The 22,619-nt window shown below is 33.5% G+C and overlaps 2 protein-coding genes and 1 long non-coding RNA gene across 5 annotated transcripts; all 3 read left to right on the top strand.

Moving 5' to 3' along the window:
- The first annotated feature begins 11,269 nt into the window (after positions 1 to 11,269).
- Positions 11,270 to 12,082, top strand: LOC108452329 (uncharacterized). The gene is made up of 2 exons (XR_001866375.2): positions 11,270 to 11,493; positions 11,762 to 12,082. It is a non-coding gene; the product is annotated as an uncharacterized LOC108452329 (long non-coding RNA).
- A 4,432-nt stretch (positions 12,083 to 16,514) lies between these two features.
- Positions 16,515 to 18,847, top strand: LOC108468664 (uncharacterized). Of its 3 annotated transcripts, none has more exons than XM_053031776.1 (4): positions 16,515 to 16,716; positions 16,832 to 17,008; positions 17,303 to 17,520; positions 18,565 to 18,847. In XM_053031776.1, exons 1-4 carry the CDS (start codon positions 16,641 to 16,643, stop codon positions 18,739 to 18,741), a joined length of 648 nt encoding a protein of 215 aa, XP_052887736.1. In that variant the 5' UTR covers positions 16,515 to 16,640; the 3' UTR covers positions 18,742 to 18,847. The 3 variants fall into 3 exon arrangements, with proteins under 3 accessions (XP_052887736.1, XP_052887735.1, XP_052887737.1); XM_053031777.1 differs by lacking the exon at positions 18,565 to 18,847 and adding an exon at positions 18,175 to 18,426 and having other exon boundaries at positions 16,570 to 16,716; XM_053031775.1 differs by lacking the exon at positions 18,565 to 18,847 and having other exon boundaries at positions 17,303 to 18,129.
- Positions 18,848 to 20,103: 1,256 nt separating this feature from the next.
- On the top strand, positions 20,104 to 22,581 carry LOC108467479 (uncharacterized). Its single transcript, XM_017768101.2, has 8 exons — positions 20,104 to 20,432; positions 20,529 to 20,627; positions 20,742 to 20,889; positions 21,180 to 21,269; positions 21,412 to 21,466; positions 21,553 to 21,675; positions 21,992 to 22,048; positions 22,226 to 22,581. Exons 1-8 carry the CDS (start codon positions 20,260 to 20,262, stop codon positions 22,357 to 22,359), a joined length of 879 nt encoding a protein of 292 aa, XP_017623590.1. The 5' UTR covers positions 20,104 to 20,259; the 3' UTR covers positions 22,360 to 22,581.
- The last annotated feature ends 38 nt before the right edge of the window (positions 22,582 to 22,619 follow it).

The raw sequence follows: 22,619 nt of genomic DNA, 5'->3' as shown, positions 1-22,619 counted from the left end.
TTTAATTGCATTAATTTTTTGTTAATATGGCAGCGATGGCCATTCGCGCACTGCCACATTTCACCTTCTTTGGCTGCAAATTAGACCCCTTTATTAGTTTTCCTTTCATTTTCTCTTTTAATTATTTTTCTTTTAAAAAAAATAATAAAACATTTTTCTCTTTCATCCAATTCTATTCCTTTTTCATTTTTTTTTGTTCCTTTCTTCTCTTTTCTATCTTCTTTTCTTCTTCTTCTCCCTATTCATCTTTTGCTAACCCTAGTCACTGCCATCCATGGCCTTCTCCGACCATCAAAACCCTTCTCTCTTCCTCATTTTCTCAAATCTTATCTTGTATTTTCAAGAAAATCTCTTTAAAGCTGAAAAACAAAATCAAAGCTTGATCCTTAAGCTTTTGAAATTATACTTTCCGCTTGTTCATGAAAGGCTAAAGAGGCTTCTGGTGAGGCTTAGAGTGAGTTAAGGAGCCGAAGGAAGTAGCAGCAGTGTTGCTGCCATGGCAACAACAGAGAATCGGTTTTCTTGAAGCATAGTAGAAATTCTTCAAGTCATGGAGTAAAGAGTTAACAAATTCAAGGGAGGAATTGCCCTTGTTGTTTATTGGGTCCATAGGATTTCTAGGGTTTTATAAATTCTAATAAAAATTCATTAGGTTTACTTTTTTTTTTGGGTTTGTTTTTTACGGAGAAAACAGAGGTTTTGGCTATTAAGATTCGGCTTTTTTTCTTGGTTTTGATTGAAGTTGTTAGTTTATTTCTCTTTTTTTTTTGTATTTTTATTGTTTTCCAATGCACAAAAATCAATGGTTTATTCATTGTTACCCTTCATGGATTATATATTTATATGTAAAAGATCTCTTCATATCTTTTGCATATTATTTTGCTTGTTGTCGAAACCATTTTTATTTTGAAAAACGGAGGTCGACTTTAAAACGAAAATGGAGTCGCCACTAATCCTTTTTGTTTAGGTGCGATCGGGTCACCTTGTGATCGATCATTTTAATAAAACATTTCGGTTTATTAAAACAATGTTTTTCGTCTACGAAAAATTAGAAAACGGATTCGGGAGTCAGTTACACGCGAGGAAGTATTAGCACCCTCGCAACGCCCAAAATGGGTACCGTATTGATCAATTAACGTCCTAATGTTGAAAATTTGAAAAAGATTTTAAAATACAATTCCTTTAAACGTTTAGATAACTTGAATTGGATATTGAGATTCTCTCGCTTAGAAGGAATAAAATATCATATCTAGCACGATAGGACACAACATTTCAAACCCTTAATACAAGATCATCTTATAATTTCCAAAACTCATGCATTTGAAATTTCAAAATGATATTTGGCTATCTGGTCAAACGGTAAGTCGAAACCCAGCACAATTGAGCACGATTTCTCGAATTTCCAAACACAAAATATTGCTTCATTTTAATTTAAGAAAACATGGACGAAATTTCAAAAGGATATTCAGTTATTCGATTGAACGAAAAATCAAAACCCAACACGGTAGGGCACGATTTCTAATTTCTAAACACAAAATATTTCCTTATTTTGAGAGGTTTTTAAAATGAGGATGATTATAAAAGCGATCTAAAGTATATAAAATAATTTTAAAAAAAATAGTATCCATTCAAGATAAAATAATATATAAAACTCTTTAAAAATAACATATAAACAATTCAAAATATATAATGTGTAAAAAAGTTTGAAATATATAATATATGAAAATATTAAAGTAAATAATATATAAAAATTTGAAATGAGAATTATATAAAAAGTTAAAATAGATAATAACCAAAAAAAGTAAAAAATAGATAAATAAATAAAATGTTAATAACAAGAGTGAAAAACATATATAAGAAAAATAATAATGAAAATAATATTAGGATATAAATAGAAATAAAATATAATAAATAGAAATATAATAATAGTAGAAATATAAATAGATAAATAAAATTAGATAAATAATAATAGTATTAGAATAACAAAATAAATATAAATAGAAACATAAAATAATAGCAATAATATATTAAATTAGTTAATTTGATAATAAAATAGCGAAAATAAAAAAGGATTAAATCGAACCTTAAAGCAAAATTCTGGGGCGAATCAAAAATAAATAAAAGGAAATGGACCAATTTGAATGTGCGAATAACAAGGAGGGACCAAAAGGGAAATAATCCCACCCTCCAAAACGCACAGCTTCAAGGAGGACCCAAAATGCAGTCAAAACGAATTTTAGGGCAAAAAAAAATGAAAACTTAATTGCAAAACAATAAAAAAAACGGAAGGGCTAAAAGCAATTGGACGAATTTAGAAAAAACAAAAAAATTGAAATGAAATGGACAAAATTCCCATGTAATTGAAAGAGAAAAGAAAATAATTCAATTCCAGTGGAAACAGGAAAAGAGAGAATAATCCAATTCCGAATTGAAGTAGGAATCCCAAAGTAATTCATCCAAAAGTAATTGGTTCCCTTTTAAAGAACAAAATACCCCTATTTATATACATGAGGTTTACTAAAAATAGCCTAAATAATTTAATAATTAAAAAAAGTTATATCTTCCTATTTTTAGCCTTTTACCAAGTCAACAAATTTTGATAACTCCTTGGCTTTCTTCATCTTTTTGATTTGGCCACAATTTAATAATTGTCTTTCAATTTGGCCCTTTTTTAACTTGTTTCCGATCGATTGCATCATTTGGCTTCGGTTATTATTTTTTGGGGGCCCAGGACAAAATTTGCCTATTACAGCTGCCCCTCTTTGCTCATTGTCGTGTAATAAAAATGGAGCAAAGACTATAAAATGGACAATTTTGCCTGGGCCTGCTGAGTCTCGGCGCTTCCTTTCTTCCTCTCCAAGTAACCTCGCTTTAACCCACTGTATCTTCAGCGGTATAGGAATTTTTGTTTCGATTTGCTCCACTACTGCTTAGGGAGATAAGATCTGTAACCTTCAGTCTGTTACCCTACTGTTAAGGCTCATTGTCCTCGATCTGTTCCACTACTGCTTAGGGAGATAAGATATGTAACTCAGCCTGTTACCCTACTGCTTAGGGGGTTAAGGCTCACTGTCTTCAATCTGCTCCACTACTGTTTAGGGATAAGATCTGTACTTTCAGCCTGTTACCCTACTGCTTAGGGGGTTAGGGCTTGCTGTCTTCAATCTGCTCCACTACTGTTTAGGGATAAGATCTGTATTTTTCAACCTGTTACCCTACTGCTTAGGAGGTTAAGGCTCACCGTCTTCGATCTACTCCACTACTGTTTAGGGATAAGATCTGTATTTTTCAGCCTGTTACCCTACTGCTTAAGGGGTTAAGGCTCGCTGTCTTCGATCTGCTCCACTATTGTTTAGGGATAAGATCTGTATTTTCCAGCCTGTTACCCTACTGCTTAGGGGGTTAAGGTTCGCTGTCTTCGATCTGCTCCACTATTGTTTAGGGATAATATCTGTATTTTCCAGCCTGTTGCCCTACTGCTTAGGGGGTTAAGGCTCGCTGTCTTCGATCTACTCCACTACTGTTTAGGGATAATATCTGTATTTTCCAGCCTATTACCCTACTGCTTAGGGGATCAAGGCTAGTTGTCTTCGATCTGTTCCACTACTATTTAGGGATAAGATCTGTATTTTTAGCCTGTTACCCTACTGCTTAGGGGGTTAAGGCTCGTTGTCTTTGATCTGTTCCACTACTGTTTATGGATAAGATCTGTATTTTCAGCCTGTTACCCTACTGCTCGCTGTTTTCGATCTGCTCCACTACTGTTTAGGGGAGATTTGTATTTTCCGGCCTGTTACCCTATTACTTAGAGGATTAAGGTTCGCTCCTGTTACCCTACTACTTAGGGGGTTAAGGCTTACTGTCTTCGATCTGCACCACTACTGTTTAGGGGAGATCTGTATTTTCTAGCCTGTTACCCTACTGCTTAGGGGGTTAAGGCTTGCTGTCTTCGATCTGCTCCACTACTGTTTAAGGGAGATCTATATTTTCCAGCCTATTACCCTACTGCTTAAGGGGTTAAGGCTTGCTGTCTTCAATCTGCTCCACTACTATTTAGGGGAGATCTGTATTTTCCAGCCTGTTACCCTACTGCTTAGGGGGTTAAGGCTTGCTATCTTTGAACTGCTCCACTACTGTTTAGGGGAGATCTGTATTCTTCAGCCCGTTACCCTACTACTTAGGGGGGTTAAGGCTCACTGTCTTCGATCCGCTCCACTACTACTTAGGAAGATAAGATCTGTAATCTTCAGCCTGCTTTCTTGCTACCTCAGGAAGATAAGACTTGTATCTTCAATCTGCTCTTTTGCTATCTCAGAGAAATAAGACCGGTGGCTAAAATCTACTCCATAGCCGATACATAGAGATAAGACTCGTCATTTTCGATCTGCTCCATAGCCGATACATGGAGATAAGATCTGTAATTTTCAGTCTGCTTTCTTGCTACCTCAGGAAGATAAGACTTGTATCTTCAAGCTGTTCTCCTGCTACCTCAGAGAGATAAGGCCGGTGGCTAAAATCTGCTCCATAGCCGATATATGGAGATAAAACTCACTATTTTTTATCTGCTCCATAGCCGATACGTGGAGATAAGATCTGTAATTTTCAGTCTGCTTCTTTGCTACTTTAGGAAGATAAGACTTGTGAATTCACCGATGTTGCTACACTGTCCTCTAGGGAACATGCCCTGTAGACTCAGTTTCATATGCTTATGTTTATTACAAATAATTAAGATGCTATGATCAAAATGAATTAGATGCTCCTAATCAAATGCGCTACGAATGATATGAATGTAAAAATGTCATGAGAATGATTCTTTTTTTAAAAGCTTAAAGTATCATCACTCGTTATTCATCAGAGTTTTATCACTGTTGTATTATACTGCCTACTTGCTCGGCTAGCCTTTCCAACGAAAACCCACAGAAACAACCCATTTTGCTCAACTGGCTTTCCCCATTGTAGTTTCAAAGTCTCTTCCACTGTACCTTCTGAGACTTAAAGTTTATACTTCCCACGGCAACTTTAGGGGAATAGTTATTTGATTTCTTCTATCCATCCTGCTGCAACTCAGAGGTATAAGATTTGCATCATCTTCAATCAATTTAATCTATTACACCATTCCATGGGTGTAATGAACAGATGTATATGCCTAATATCTACATGAATACAGAATACCATTTTCCTTTTCTCGAGAATAATCTCATTGCTCGTTTTTTTCCAGGATTATAACACCAATGTAATTTCCTTTTTTCTCAACCAATGTATTTGACAGAAAACCTAAGGAGGTAATTTCAATTTGGGCTTAAATATTTCCAACCCTTAAGCTTGGTGAGTTTTAAACAATAGTCCCGTTTCAGGCTCCTGTATTATTTAGAAAGTTCCAGAGTAATATGCGAAACTCCTTTTATGAAAATATTATTAGTCCACTAATTATGATTTCAATGCAAAATACTTGAAAAAGATCATAACAATGGATCAGAAACATAACTCGAAGCAAGTAAGTTAACCAAGGATGTCAAAATGCGATTAAGAAAGAAATTTATTGGAATGTATCTTGTAAAGAATAAGATAATCAAAGATATCAAATCCCCAAAATGGGTAAAATAGAACACTAGATGCCCCAGATATCGCAGCTTAAGCTTTTTTGTACCAACTTCTTGAGTACCACTTTGAGCTTAATCTGTGTTTAAGGGATCCGGAACACTTTGCCGATGCCCCCAGACATAGCATACTTCTTTATAGCAAGACCACTATATGCCCCACTTCAATCCAAATTTGAGCCGCCCTTTTCAGGTTTTCAACTCAGATCCCCTTTGGTCTTAAGGCACCAATTGCGGGTTTTCACCTTGGCTTTTCTTGTTTCTTTTTCCTTTCTTTTTTTGTGTTTTTCATTTTTTTGAAACTGCTAACTCTGACTAAATCTGAATTCATCGAATTGGGCAGGTTCTTGCCATTCGTCTCGGTCAATATCAATACTCCTCTAGGAAAGGCTTTCTTTACTACATAAGGTCCTTCCCAATTTGGGATCCACTTTCCTCTAAAGTCCTTTTGTATAGAAATCTTCAATGCCAGACCCCCGTCGTGGAATTCTTTGGGATGAACCTTTCTGTCGTAAGCTCGCATAATTCGTTTTTAGTATGTTTTGACCATGACGGGTAACTTTCAACCTCTTTTCTTCAATTAAGTTCATTAGATCCTTCTATTTCATCTAATTCTTGACTCAATTGAAGCTTGGAAAGAAGGAATCTCGATTTCAATACCGTTTTTATCCCATAAACCAATAAGCAATGTGTTGCTCCAACAAGTCCTGGTCGACATTTGATAAACATAAAGGGTAAATTGTAACTTCTTTATGCCAATCTTTACAAATCTTCGTCGCCTTTCACTATGACCTTTGTTTTATTTTTTTTTGGGAGGAGTTTGATGATTTTGTAACATTGGCACATGAAGTGACCTTCACCTTCCTCATGAAGTAATCAACGACTGCCAAGATAAATCGATGTATATTAGTAGAGATGACTTGATAACATCCATGCCCCATATAGAGAAAGTCTGTGAATAAATGAATGAGGCACATGAATTTTGTCTCCCTAAATATAGCCCAATCGATACAATCCCCTTCCTTATTGATCAATAGAACCCAAACCTCATGATTAACCTGGCTAACGTAAAACCATTAACATGTGTATTTCGAGCACCCTATAGCATCCTTACGTTTTAGTAGCCTAGGCATATCTTTATGTGATCATGAGAAAACATCTTTGAATTGGGAATAACCCAATAATGTCTCGCTTTGTCTTTGTGGTGAGTTAGGCTTCGACCTTCACCTCTTTCCTAGGCTCGCAATGTCCACTGACCCTTTGTAGTGTAGGATTTGGTTTTCATCCTATTCTTCTATTCTTAACAAATCAGGATATAGGCTACAATCTCTTGTCATATTCAAAGTCTTGAGATCCGCTTAAACACATATCTTACCCCAAAAGGGAGTCAGTTACAGCGTTGCTTATGTCGTTGATATCTGGGGACCTATTATAGGTACAAAGGCATATTTCCAAAGAATAAATGATTCTAAGGATGAGTATTTGTATGATATGATCATAAATGAAGAATAAAATAATATTTAAAAGACAGTCCAAAGAACAAAATAATGTATACTATGAAATGGAAAAAATAAAAGTATATTTGCTTAACAAGATGCATTTTATTGAAATAAAAAATTCTGGACACAAGCCCATGTCACAAAAAGATTCTTATTGCCTCTAGGCTTAAAGCAACAAGCGTGTTTTGAATATTACTCTAGATTAGCTCTAAAAAGTACAGGGATCTCTTCCACAGTCCATCGTTCAAAACACTCCCAAGTGTGCAAGGATTTGAAAACTTTTATTCCCCAATTCTCTCTTCGGATATGTCATTCAGATTCTCTGATATTCCTTCCTCATATTCTCGACTATCGCGTTTACCCTATTATCTGTATGATTGGGTAACGAATTTCCTATGCCAGGTGGATTATCGAATTTCACAACGCCCACGTCAATTAGCCTTTCGACTAGCCTTTTGAAAGAAAGGCAATTCTCTATCGACTGTCCTACTGTTCCCGTATGGTATTCACATTGAGTACCTGTGACGAACAATTTGGGATATGAGGGTTGCAACGGCTTTAAGTAGACAGGGGATATAACGTATGCATCAAATAAATTTTTGTACAGCTCCTAGTATGTTATTGGAATAAGAGTAAACCGGAGCTTCTCTGTGCTTTGTTTTGTATTGGGCTCCTGTCTTGGTAAAGCTTGCTGACCCGTGGCCACTACCTTCGGTTGGTTTACTGTGACTTGTTTTGCATAACTTAGGCTCACATTGCTGACTTCATCTTCTCTCTTCTTCGGGGTGACCTTCTGGTACTTTCCCCAGCCTCTATCTTTTCGCACCTTATTACATTCTCTATCATCTTACTAGACATCACTATGTCCACGAAACTCCTAGTTGCGCTTCTCAGCATGTGATTAATAAAAGGTGCCTTCAAAGTATTAATGAAAAACACGGTTGTCTTTTTTTCCAACAGCGGCGGTTGAACGTGCGTAGCAACTTCCCTCCACCTCTGGTATACTGCCTGAAACTTTCATTCGACTTCTTCTTCATGTTTTGTAACGTGATCCTATCAGATGCTATGTCGGTCACATGGCCATATTACTTCATGAAAGCCTGTGCTAAATCTCTTTATGATTTAACTTGGGTACGACTCAGCTGATTGTACCATTTAGCCGCAGCCCCAGCCAAACTGTCCTGAAAACAGTGAATCAATAACTGATCGTTATTGCCATGACTAGTCATCCTCCGATAAAACATCATAATATGAGCCTTAGGGCAGCTGGTTCCATTGTATTTTTCAAATTCTGGCATTTTGAACTTCGGAGGGAGTACCAAATCTGGAATCAGGCTCAACTCCTTAGTATCCATTCCGCAATAATAATCAGCACTTTCCAACGCCTTGAATTTCTACCCCAATCATTTATATCGGTCTTCCAATTGCTTTGGAAATTTCGCTCTTTCCTTTTCTGCTCACTATCTCATCGAAGTCAGGGACCGCAAGATTTGCTCAATTTTCCTCTGGGTTAGAACACGAGCCCGTCGGGAAATTTATCGGTGCCAAAGTACCAGTCTGATATTGAAGTTTAATACTGACAGACACCCTTTGCGGTGGTACTGGGTATTTGTTGGGGTGAAACCTGGAGGGTAAGCAAGGATCTCATTGTCGTCCTTAGTATTGGTCACAAGACTATTCCCTTTTTCCGGCCTTCCAACTAGTAACTGAGTCAATTGGCTTATCATATTCTTTTTAGATTCCAGCATTTGATCCTTTATATCTTGCTAGATCTTAGCTAATTGCTCTTGCATTTGCACTTGCATCTGTTCCTGCATCTCCTTCTGAATTTGCTCCAATTTTTTCAGCCTTTGATCTATAACTTTAGTTTTTCTTCGTGTGTAGTAGTGATGTTCCAGGATAACTATAACATGATTACTAGTTAATTAGGGTTCTTTTGTGAAATTTAATGCACATGATGCAATAATGCAATGCAATACAAATACATAGAATGAATGCAAAAGAAAGAAAGGCGTTGATTCTGAATTCAATTCTATTGGAACAACTTTTCTAGAAAACAAATTCCTTTACATAAAACGAATTACATGTGCGGCATTGCCCTCATGTTCCAGGCGAAGACACCGATTTCCTTTCTTTGTAAAAGTCAAATCTCGCAAGCTTCCAATAGATGCCCCCACTAGCTTCTTTTTCTTGATCCGGGCCACGATTTATTACTCGCTTATCCTCGCGATGTTGGTTAGCTCCTTTAAGAAAGTCGGGACATGACGATTTTCTAGTAATCTTTATCAGCTTGAATCCTTAAGCAATAAAACAAAGTCTTGTTTTCCTCCGCGAACTATCAACCTTCTTTCTCTGTGTTCACTTGGATCATGTTCCGACAACCGTATTGTCGAAACCATTTTTTAAAAAAGTTTGAAAAAAAACGGGATCGACTTTAAAACGAGGTATGGATTTGCCACCGACCTTTTTTGAGGTGTAATCGGATCACCTTGAGGTTGATCATTTTAATAAAATATTTGATTTATTAAAATAATAATTTTAGGTCTACGAAAATTGAAAACAAGGATTCGAGAGTCGGTTACACATGAGGAAGGGTTAGCACCCCCGTAACGCCCAAAATTGGTACCAATTGATTATTGAATGTCCTATCGTTGAAAATTTAGAAAAAATTTAAAATACGATTCCTTTAAAAATGTATGAACAATTCGAATTTGATTTTAAGGTTCACTTACTCCAAAGAAATAAAATACCACATCCAGCACGTTAGGACACGATACTTTAAGCCTCCAAAGACTGAGATCACCTCATAATTTCCAAAACACACAACGAATTCTTAAAAGGGTACTCCGTTATTTGGAAAAACGAAAAAAAAAATCAAAACCCAACACGTTAGGGCATGTTTTCCTGAATTTCCCAAACACGAAACATTACCTTGTTTTGAAGAGTTTCCCAAATAAGCAATTATGAAATCGGCTCAAAATATATTCGCTTGGGTTACTTTAGGTTAAAAAGCAATTGATGTTGGGCAAAAATGCGGGATTTTTAAAAAAAATCATGATGCAATAATAAGAAACTAAAACATAATTATAAGCATGAAACAATAATAAGTGAATACGAATTGAAAACAAAAAATAACACATGATACACAGATCTACATGAAAACTAGGAACAATATAACGCAAAACAAAAAACCATATGAACAATATACAAAGGGATAACATTTATTAGAATTAAAAATAGCTTATATGAATAAAAAGCAGATAATAAATATGTGATTATTAAAGTATATATTGAAATGAATAATATGTAACACAATTTCAAATGAAACTAATTGACTTAATAAATGATATACACATTTATATGAAAAATAAAAAATGTATATACAACGATACCAAAGTAATTAAAATAAATAAAATATGCAATTTAAATCGGGATCCTCAAAAAAGCCAAATTTTATATGAATAATTTTAAGGAAAATATATATATAATAAGTTTAGAAGAAAATATTTACATAATGATTTGAAAAGAAAACATATATTAAATAGATTTAAAAGAAACTATATAAATAAAATAACATAAAATTAATAACATATATGAAATAAAACTAATTTCATCATAATTGTACATGTACAATAATAATATATAAAAATATTTTAATTAAATATTATACAAGAACTTAGAACAATACTACATAAAAATAGAATTTTAAAATTATACTTTACAATTTAAACAAATAAATAACAAAGTAAAAATTTTAGTAACCCAAAATGTATGTTTAAATAATTTCCTTAAAAGTTGAATGCTAAATAGATTAAAGAAATAATGAATTATACAAATAAAAACTCAATTAAAATAAAAATAAAATAAAGGGATACTTCATAAATAAAACAAATCATTAAAATTAGAAAAGGGATCGAAGTGCAATGTGCACAAATACACAGGGACCAAAAGCACAAATAATCCAGACCCCCAAACTCAGCACCTAGGCGCGGGCCAAATCGAGACATCGCACAAATTGTGGGGACAATTTAATAAAATAAATAAAACACAAATCGGGGCTAATTTAAAAACTTGTGCAAATAGGAAGGACTGGCAGCGAAATTACCCATTTAAGGTAAAATGCCCGGACCAAGTCAAATGCGCATACTGAATCTACTCCCCAATTCTGTTTCATTTTCATTTGAAATTAGACTTGTTTTAAAACCTTTTTTATTTTTGCTTTTTAAAAAAACATTTTAACTTTTATTCCCTTTTTTAAAGAACCCTAAATGCTTTGGAGTATGTCTAACTCCTTCACTTTCCTCTCTGCTTTCCAGCCAAACAACTAGTACCCAAGCCTCAACAGTCCCAAAATCCGACGACGAACGGAGAGCCCTCCCCACGGCATTAGCACGACGGTGAGTCTCATTCTCTCTCACTTATATCTTAGCGTATCCGATGAAAATGAAAAAAAGAAAAAAACGAAATAAAATAGTAATAACCACCTTTGAGTATATTTCTTGACTGCTTTCTTTTATTTTTTTATGTGTATTTGGTATTCGATTTGTAAACCAAAAGAAATCGTGTTCTATTTCTCTGAACAACAAAGGAAAAAAACCCCCTAAACAAATGAAAATTCGTGGCCTTTTATAGCCAACTTTACAACGGTTTCTTTGCTTATACTAGTTGCAGGTATGGTGAACGTGGGGCGTGGGTCGTGCTACACGTGAGATGGCCGGACGTGCGAGGTGCGTCGACGTGCGTGGTGGAGGGGAGCAGCAGCTATTCTCTTTTTTGCTGAAAAGTTAGTTTAGTTTCGGGCTGTTTGGGCTCTGGGGTTAGGTTTATTTTAGGCTTATAATTGGGTTTGTTGTTTTTGTAATTTTGGACTCTTTTTGGATTTTTTTGGGTTTTATTTATTGGGCTGGAAATAAGTAGCCCGGGCTAAAGTTGGGTCTTACATGTATTATAATCCACTTTATCAAGAAATCCATTTTCCCATGACAAGCTATTCTATTTAGCAATCAAATATGAATTAACACCTCCTTTCTATAATGATGTAATGCAATGCAGTCATAAACAAAACAAAAACAAACACGTTAGTACAGAAGAAATAAATAACAAATAAAGTACTTATTCGGGTGCTCATTAAATTTGGACAAGGTTCTACCTAAGGTGGACTCTCAAGGTTTACTATATGTGGCTTAGCTCTAGAGAAAGGATATTTGAACTAGCAGATTCTTCAACCCTAACCCATTATAAGATCATGTGGATCAAGTTTGGTTCAGGGGAATACATTTCCCTATGGCCATGTGGAGGTGAAAACCTCACGAAGACATAGGTACGGATGTATCTCGAAAGCAGTCCACTAGCCCATGCGGAGGTGAAAACCTCACGAAGGCATAGCTTCTCACTCCCACTTAAAAGGTGTGACCCCAACGGTCATGCAATGAAATGCAAGAGTATTTTACAAGACTCAAATAATAGCAATCATGATAATCACAAACAAATGCAACAAAAGAATCACGATTTTTCAAATCAAATTTTCAATTTTTGACAAAAGGATAGAAAATAATCAATTTTACGGCTTGGCTCTCTTATTGGTCCCCAGTGGAGTCGCCAAGCTGTCGAAACCATTTTTATTTTGAAAAACGGAGGTCGACTTTAAAACGAAAATGGAGTCGCCACTAATCCTTTTTGTTTAGGTGTGATCGGGTCACCTTGTGATCGATCATTTTAATAAAGCATTTCGATTTATTAAAACAACGTTTTTGGTCTACGAAAAACTAGAAAACGAATTCGGGAGTCAGTTACGAGCAAGGAAGGATTAGCACCCCCGCAATACCCAAAATTGGTAACGTATTGATCAATTAACGTCCTAATGTTGAAAATTTGAAAAAGATTTTAAAATACAATTCTTTTAAAACGTTTGGATAACTTGAATTGGATATTGAGATTCTCTCGCTTAGAAGGAATAAAATATCATATTCAGCACGATAGGACACAACATTTCAAACCCTCGATACAAGATCATCTTATAATTTCCAAAACTCATGCATTTGAAATTTCAAAAGGATATTTGGCTATTTGGTCAAATGGCAAGTCGAAATCTAACACGATTGGGCACGATTTCTCGAATTTCCAAACACAAAATATTGCCTCATTTTAATTTAAGAAAACATGGACGAAATTTCAAAAGGATATTCAGTTATTCGGTTGAACGAAAAATCAAAACCCAACACGGTAGGGCACGATTTCTCGAATTTCCAAACACGAAATATTTCCTTATTTTGAGAGGTTTTTTAAAATGAGGATGATTATAAAAGCGATTTAAAGTATATAAAATAATTTTAAAAAAAATTAGTATCTATTCAAGATAAAATAAAATATAAAACTCTTTAAAAATAATATATAAACAATTCAAAATATATAATGTGTAAAAAAGTTTGAAATATATAATATATGAAAATATTAAAGTAAATAATGTATAAAAATTTGAAATTAGCGTTATATAAAAAGTTAAAATAGATAATAACAAAAAAAGTAAAAAATAGATAAATAAATAAAATGTTAATAACAAGAGTGAAAAACATATATAAGAAAAATAATAATGAAAATAATATTAGTATATAAATAGAAATAAAAATATAATAAATAGAAATATAATAATAGTAGAAATATAAATAGATAAATAAAATTAGATAAATAATAATAGTATTAGAAAAACAAAATAAATATAAATAGAAACATAAAAATAATGGCAATAATATAGTAAATTATTTAATTTGATAATAAAATAGCGAAAATAAAAAAGGATTAAATCGAACCTTAAAGCAAAATTCTGGGGCGAGTCAAAAATAAATAAAAAGAAATGGACCAATTTGAACATGCGAATAACAAGAAGGGACCAAAAGGGAAATAATCCCACCCTCCAAAACGCACAGCTTCAAAGAGGACCCAAAATGCAGTCAAAATGAATTTTACGGCCAAAAAAGAAAATGAAAACTTAATTGCAAAACAATAAAAAAAATGTAGGGGCTAAAAGCAATTGGACGAATTTAGAAAAAACAAAAAAATTGAAATGAAATGGACAAAATTCCCACGTAATTTAAAGAGAAAAGAAAATAATTCAATTCCAATGAAAATAGGAAAAGAGAGAATAATCCAATTCCGAATTGAAGTAAGAATCCCAAAATAATTCATCCAAAAGTAATTGGTTCCTTTTCAAAGAACAAAATACCCCTATTTATATATATGGGGTTTACTAAAAATAACCTAAATAATTTAATAATAAAATAAAAAAAAATCAAATCTTCCTATTTTTAACCTTTTACCAAGTCAACAAATTTTGATAACTCCTTGGCTTTCTCCATCTTTTTGATTTGGCAACAATTTAATGATTGTCTTTCCATTTTGGCCATTTTTTAACTTGTTTCCGACCGATTGCATTCTTTAGCTTCGGTTATTATTTTTTTGGGGCCCAGACCAAAATTTGCCTATTACACTTGTAATTTTTTTTAAAGATTTTGCGTTCTTTGTTTGTTATTTATTGCTTGAATGTGCTAGATTCTTTATTATTTGTTTTTTGATTGTGCTGAGTTATTTGTTTTTTTTAATAGAGCTGCCTGCATCTCCCATTTTTTTTTCTCATATTTTCTCATGAAACAAAAAGAAAAAAAGAAAAACGAAAAGATTCAACTACCCAACAACTGAAAAAAGATAAAAAAAAATGAATGTGAAAATCCAAAAAAGAAAATGAACTCAAGATTCGAAATGTAAAACAAAGAGAAGAAAAAATGTGTTTAGTAGAGAAAAGAAAAGAAAATGTGTTTAACAAACAGGACAAGAATTGAAATCAATCATTAAAAGCAAACATGTTTAGCAGAGAAAAGAAGAGAAAATGAAATTGGGAAGAAGAAAGATCACTGGGAAAAAAGAAAGGAAAAAAAGGAAATAGTTTTAAAAATATTTTATTGAATTTTAATATTTTTTATATTATGACCTCATTTATACCACGTGTCACAGTCTTATTCCGTCACCTGTCTTGAAGTTAATGCCGTTAAGCTTGGATACCAAACTCGTGGATAAAAATTACCAATCTGGGAGAAATGAACAAGTTTAGGTACTAATATTATATTTTTCCCTAATTTAAAATAATAATTAAAAAATACTTTTAAAAACCTTTAAATGAAGATGTGAACCTTTTAAAAGTTTAGAGAGCAGCCCAACTAACACGATTAGGCCCATATCCCAGAAAAAGAAAAAGACACCCTAAAACGCTTTTTATCATTTTCTGGCACTTCATCTTCTTATTCCCCTTGTCGCCAGTTTCTTTCTTTTTTTTTCTTTTCCATTGTCTTCTTGTAACATCAAACCCAATATTAGTTTTAATTGCAGTTAACATAATTAAATATAAATTCCATTTCATCAATACACACCATTTATCTTAACTTCATTCATGACCTTAAACAAAGCCTTAATTCTAAAATCAGCATTTAAATTATATCATTTTTTCCTTAAATACTTATATATATATATATATATTTTTTTTGTTAAAAATAATATTTTAACACTCTCATTTCATCTCAAAAGTGTATGATATTAAATAAAAATATATTATGTATTATGTATTATATTCTATATAAGATGAAATTAACTTGAATTAATAATTTAAATACTACTTTTAATATTTTAATCTCACGTGATCACCATAGGTGTGGTCTGGGTTTGATCTGAGTTTGAATCGCGTTAATTATTTCAGTTTTGTCGTGTTATTGTAATTAAAAAATTATTTACATAAATGAAAAATTGATATACTTCACTGTATATAAAAAAAAAATCCCAATTTTGATTTTTAATAAACAAAACGGTGAAAGCGGGTGAACTTAACCGAGACAACACCGCCTATCAGATAACATATATCGCGAAAACAGTAAGGAAAAGGAAAACAGTGAACTCTCAAAGAACATTGAAATCTCTTTTCTTAACCTCCCCCAAAAAAATAAAAAATAAAATTAACCTTTAATAGCATCCCGAGGAACCCAATTGCTTCAGGTTTGGATTTCTCTTCCATTTCTTCTCTTTATTGTCAACTGCATCTCGTCGTTAAGGTTTTTTTTTTTTCCTATAGCTTATTTTCTGTACTTAGCATGACATCTTCTGCTTTGATTCAAGCTTCCATTATTAATTGTTGGCATGCTTGTGAATTTTTTTTTATGCCTGATCTGAAATTGATTTACTTCTAGCTATTGAAAGTTCTAAAAATATAGCTCTAATTTGGAATCTCTTGTTATGATTTGTCTTAATGCCCACGGATTCCAAAATGTTTGAGTTAATGGTCTTGTAAATTTAGCTTGAAAAAACCATGTATTGGATCAGTCCATAATAATTCATTTCTGCAAATCGTTCGTAATTCAATTTTATTTTTGTTGCAGCCGTTCTTAGGCTATTCTTTGAGGTGCCATTTGAAAAATTCCTCCCCAAAATAATGCAGCAGCTAGCCCGTGATAAAGTAAGATAATTGGCGCTGGAAGATCATAACTATTGTTGAAAGATTGATTAAGGCATGAAAGCTTGTGTTGGATGGCGTCGTTTCCTTTTCTGTTTCCCACTTATTTTCATCCTTACTCATTTATTTTCTGGTGGTTGTTCCTCTTTGCTACTAAATCATTCACTTGTGGGTTCTTCTAATGTCCTTTTTGTTTGTTATTGAAGACATCAAAATGATTCTTTTTTTTTTTTTTTTCATGTTTCCAGTTCTGGAATTGCACCAGAATCAAGCAGTCACAGATTCCCCCAAGGAAAACACGAAGAAGTTTGATGTTCAGCATTCATCAGGAGATGATGCCCCCAAGAAAATAACCAAGAAATTTGATCACCTGGTTCTTGGACCTGCTGCCGGAGAAGGCTTGCCCAACCGTTTGCAATGCCGAGGTTTTGACTATTTTGCTGTTGCTAGCGCATTAATTTGATAAAGGGAACATTAGACTAGCATTCATTTCTAAAAACTGTAGATGCTATAATAACTGTTTTATGTGATTAGGAGTCTGTTTTGTAGACATTTGTGGCATCAAATTCCTTTTCTTTTTTCTTTCTAATTTGTTCATAAATATATGATGTTCCCATTGAAATCAAATGTTTAATGAAAGTAATTTTATTGAGCCCTCAGATCCTAAGTTTTGTTGCTGTGGTATTCTATGAATTTCTAATGTTTTCAATGTATTGCAGGAGTTAAAGCTCTCAACAAGACCTATTTTTCAAACCCTTCTCATGCCTCTAGTGTCGGTGATGGTATTGCCTTTGTGACTGTTTTTACCATTTACAACAACTCACCCGATGCCCTTGCGGATGGTAAACCATCAAACTTGGTCACTGTTGGGAATGCTTTATATAGTAAGCCAGAGCGATCTATGGCCATTTTGAATGTGTTCATTAAGTTCATTCAGGTAACTCTTCAGTTAAACATGATAGAGCTGCACCTGGCTTCCTTTTGGAAATGTCTGCTAGAGATATCTGTTAAATTGCTTGAAGTTCAGGACCACATTCTGTTATCTATGAGCTTTTTAACTTATCTTCCAATGTACTTTGGTATTATTGTAACTAGAGGTGATCATGGGCTGGGTTTGGGCCCAAACAAAATTTTAGACTCGTTTGCTAGGTCAGGGCATGTTTTGGCCCGAAAAATGGGCATAAACTTTTACCAATCCCGGCCCGGATAAAATGTCAAAACTCAGGCCCGACCCAATCTGGCCTGTATTAATTTTTTAAAAATATATAATACATAAAAAATACTAAAAACATTAAAATAAATGTTTTCCAACAAATTTAAAAAAAATGTATATTTAAATAACATCAAGATAGGGTGAAATGATGGCAAAATAGTAAAAAAAAAAAAGAAAACAGGAAAAAAAAGGTAAAAAAAAAGCAAAAAAAAGGTGCAGTTTTTTTTTTTTACATATTCGGGCTGGGTCGGGCTTGGTCCGGGCAAAAAATGTTTTACCCAAGGCCCGGTCCACTTTCTGAATGGACCTTGTATTTTTTTGTTCAAGTCTATTTTTCGGGCTTATATTTATATCCAAATCCTCTCACTTTTTGGGCAGGCTGAGCAAGTCCAACTGTAACGTAAAGGATTAGTTCTATTTTGTATTTTGTATTTTGTATCTTGCATTCATTAAAGGAAACCTTGTGATAGAGTCCATTCTTGTAAGTTTTTGAAGAATCTGTATTCTATACCTAATTTAGGAAGTAGGATTTAATTTATTAGCGGAGTTGTTGGATTCATTTAAGGGGTAAGCTTTACTTACGTATGTTCTTTTATGATGCTTATATAAATAAGTTTTGTTATGTTTGGAGCTTAGGTATTGACTATTGAACAACTTCGATATTGATAACTATTGAGTATTGTTATTCTGGAGTATTTGTTATACATCACCTAGAGTCGATTACTTTGAAGCATCTATTTGACGGGGTTCTGTATTAAAATCTTTCAGGTGAGAATGCCTCAGAGCAATATTATTATTCTGACTGATCCAGAATCTGATTTGTCACTGCACCAAAACAGTGTTACTGTACTTCCCATTCAGGGTGAATATTCCCGAGACAAGTTGATGCTTCAAAGAATCAGGTCTTACATTGTAAGAGCACATTGTATTGATACATATAGGTAAAAAAGTTTGATGTGAACTTATACTACGGGTAGAAACCCTAAACCTATAGTCCTAAACCCTAAAACGCTTTTTATGGCACTTCATCTTCTTATTCCCCTTGCCGCCAGTTTCTTTCTTTTTTTTTCTTTTCCATTATCTCTCAAACGTATTTCTTTTATTTATTTTTATTTAACCGATTGCAGTTCAACCGCGATTTGTTCCCCTGTTTTTTGAACCGAACCGGTCAGATAATCCCTTCCATTTTTTTAATCACTTCCTTCTTTATTTCTTTTATTTGATTTTTGCTTTATGCTTTCATCAATCTTTTGATTTCACTCTTTATCTTTTAGATTTTTTTTCTCACAATCATCAACTTATTTCTTTTATAATTTTATCAATTTTCTCTCATCTCATTTCTTCATTTTTCTTTGGTTGGGTTTTTAGGTTACATAAAAATGGACTAAAAATGTATGAAAAATGAATTAAAAATCCAAGAATTCCGGTTGAACCGGTTCAAATGGTTCTGGCTTCCGATTTCATAATGATTCTGAACGGTTCAATATTACTATTTTGATCAGTAATTCAGTCGCTTTTGGTTTAATCGGTCTAACCGGTTGGTTCCAACACCACTGACTTATGTCGAATCGGTTGGTTCCAACAACTCTCTTTACTTTGGACAGGTATGGTCCCTGGACCTGTTTATGGAAGGACTTATTTATGAATTAAGTTATTCCAAAAATCCACTCAATTTGAGAGAGTTTTATTATTATTATTATTTTTATTTATGAAAAAACATACAATTACATTAATTCAAGAGATTAACAATATCACAAGCTCTTGTTGAAGAACCCCTAACAATTTATTAGAAGGGTTATTAGGAGGGTTATCAAAAGTTTGTAGATTTGACTTCCATGTTAGATCGATCTTTGCTAACTCGGTTCGTAACTAAATTTGATAGAGTTTGAATAGAAATATTAAATCATTTAGAATACAGGTGGAGTTTGTGTTTAAACATTCAAAGCTCAAGTTTAGTTTCACTTAGTTCGATTTTAAATTTTAAAATTTTATTTTTTGTGTTATATAATTTATAACAGGAAAAGAATAAATTTATATTAAATATATAAATTTATTTTATAATTATATAAAAATTTTAATAAATAAAAATATATAAAATTATTAAATATTAAATTAAAATAATATAAAATTAAAATGGGCGAAATTAAAATGATTTGGATTAATTTTTTTGCAAATATGAATGAAGTAAAATTTTAAGATGAAATATATTAAAATAATTGATGCATCAACATCGCTATTCCGCTTAAAGTCTATAAACCTAAAGAAAATTGGGAAAATTCCGCAAAAGGGAAAAATACTTTTTAACCTTTTTATAGAACACCGTAATAACCATAAAAGATTGTGGGAAGAGCCACGTGTAGCAAAAAGACCATTGCTTGCGAGAGCAGCGCACCGTATCCTCGTCTCCTGCCGCCACTGTTACCCATCTTCTTCAAGCTTGGCATACCATCAAAATACCCCTATATGTGGTCTAGTCTCACTAACGGTAGCATTCGAATTTTACGTTGTTGCGTTACTCGTCGTCCAACCGTCCCCTCTCAACTTTCCAGGTTCCTTGCTCTACATCTCCTGGAGAACACAGTCCCCTATAACACTATGTCCTCCTCTTTTTCTTCTTTCGCTCATTCAAATAGAAGGTAATCTTCAAATTTGAGCGCAAATTCGTATCAATAATCTAATTTTTATTCATTTTGAATAAAATTTTCTCTTATTTTTTATGGTGGTTTTGGCAGTGGAGGCAGAGGTCAAGATATGAAACATGATCGAGAAAGATCCAGAGGCCGTGGTGGCGGCGGCAGCAAGGACAAAATTGATGCTCTTGGTCGACTCTTGTAAGCGGCGTTGGACATTGAAACATTCTATCAATTCTTTTTATATATTTATTTTATATACGATTAAATTGATTTTATTCATTAGTGCTTTGTTTTTGGTTTAATTTCTTTTAGGACACGAATTCTGCGACATATGGCTACTGAACTGAATTTGAATATGCGAAGTGATGGTTATGTCAAAGTTGAAGATTTGCTGAAGCTGAATATGAAAACATTTGCTAATATCCCTTTAAGGTCACACACTGTTGATGATATCAAAGAGGTAGAATTTGTAACAGCATTTCTTGTCTTTGTTCACTGTTGAATCCTGAGAATCCTCTCCTATTTTGATTGAAATTTTCTATCATTGCAGCATGTAACTTTTGTAGTTAAAATTGATGAAAATGGCTTCTTTAAATACTATTTGTTGTTTACTTAAAAGCGATCTTTGAGCTGTTACCAGTAGTAATTTAGATTCTTGGTCTCCAAAATGTTGGTGTACAATCATGAGAAGGAAAATGTTCATTTTACAGCCAAAAGAAAATTCATGGTTTTTATGTTTATTGATTTTAGGCTGTCAGAAAAGATAATAAGCAACGGTTTAGCCTTCTTGAGGAAAATGGGGAGCTTTTGATACGTGCAAACCAAGGCCACACCGTCACGGTGATGAATCTTTCATAAAAATTTATCAATTTCTTCATGCTTTATCTGAATTTTCACCTCAGATTATTCTTAGCTGTTGTTTTCAGCATCTTTATTTATGTCTATGCACTTCTAAGGAAGATATTGCATGTCATGTTGGCAGACAGTTGAGTCCGAAAGATTATTGAAACAAATCGTTTCAGCTGATGAAGTGCAATGTAAGAACATCTTGTCTCTTAGATCGATGGACTTGCTTTATGTCTTTTATTATGCATAATCCTCTGGATTTTCCCTGAGATGATAGTTTGCGTACATGGAACCTATAAGAGGAATTTGGAATCAATTTTGGAGTCGGGTTTGAAGCGCATGAAAAGATTGCATGTTCACTTCTCAAGTGGCTTGCCGACTGACGGTGAAGTGATTAGTGGTGAGATACCATGAAATTTCTCTTCACTGGTCCTCTGAACTTTGACATACGAACTCCTTCATTTTACTCTTTATTTTTAATATGCCAACTCCGTCTACGTGACAAACTGCTTAGGGGTGTTATTATGTCTGTTATCTGCATTTCACCATAGGATTCATGCAAAAGATTATGAAAGGGGATTACTAAGATGCCGATATATAACGTGAATTTTAATTGATAATGGGAAATGACAAGCACTAATCGGAATAAATTGAGATTTAGTGAATCTAAATGCTGTAGAGGGCTTACGATGACTTGTATCTTTTACCCTCTTCAGGTATGAGACGAGATGTTAACGTTTTGATCTATCTTGATGTTAGAAAAGCTTTGGAAGGTAAGCATGCTTGCTTCTTTCAAGTTTCAGTCCAGTGATGATTCTATGAACCGAAGCAATAACTGCAAGTCATGTCTTTCTCACTTTTCTTTAGAGTCGTGGCCAAATATATATCGATCTGTTCTTGCCAAACTACGGTTCTTAAGTTGTCTTCCCTTGTTTTCTTGATGACTGCAGAAGGCATGAAGCTTTACATTTCAGACAACAAAGTGATATTGACTGAGGGCTTTGATGGGGTGGTACCTGTCAAGTACTTTGAGAAAATAGAATCATGGCCAGATAGAAAACCTATACCTTTCTCAAATGTTTAAAATTGGATTATGAAATGATCAGTTTTTTTTTTTTTTTTACTCTCTTTTAAACCTGTGTGATGACCAATTTGTATTGGATCTGATAAAAGATGTTCATTTTGTTTGATATTACATCTTTGGCATCCATTTCTCTCCAACTTTTCATGCTGTTTAAGGTCGTGATTTGTTTTTGTTATAATTGTGTTTAAGGTATTATGATCGTGTTGTGTTTTTGTTTCATAATTGTGTTTGAGGAATTCATGTTAATAACTGGATTTATA

This window comes from Gossypium arboreum, chromosome 8, assembly GCF_025698485.1.
Source record: "Gossypium arboreum isolate Shixiya-1 chromosome 8, ASM2569848v2, whole genome shotgun sequence".
Lineage (NCBI taxonomy): Eukaryota > Viridiplantae > Streptophyta > Magnoliopsida > Malvales > Malvaceae > Gossypium > Gossypium arboreum.
Note: the sequence above shows the minus strand (reverse complement) of the source record. Positions and strands in the feature narration are given on the sequence as shown.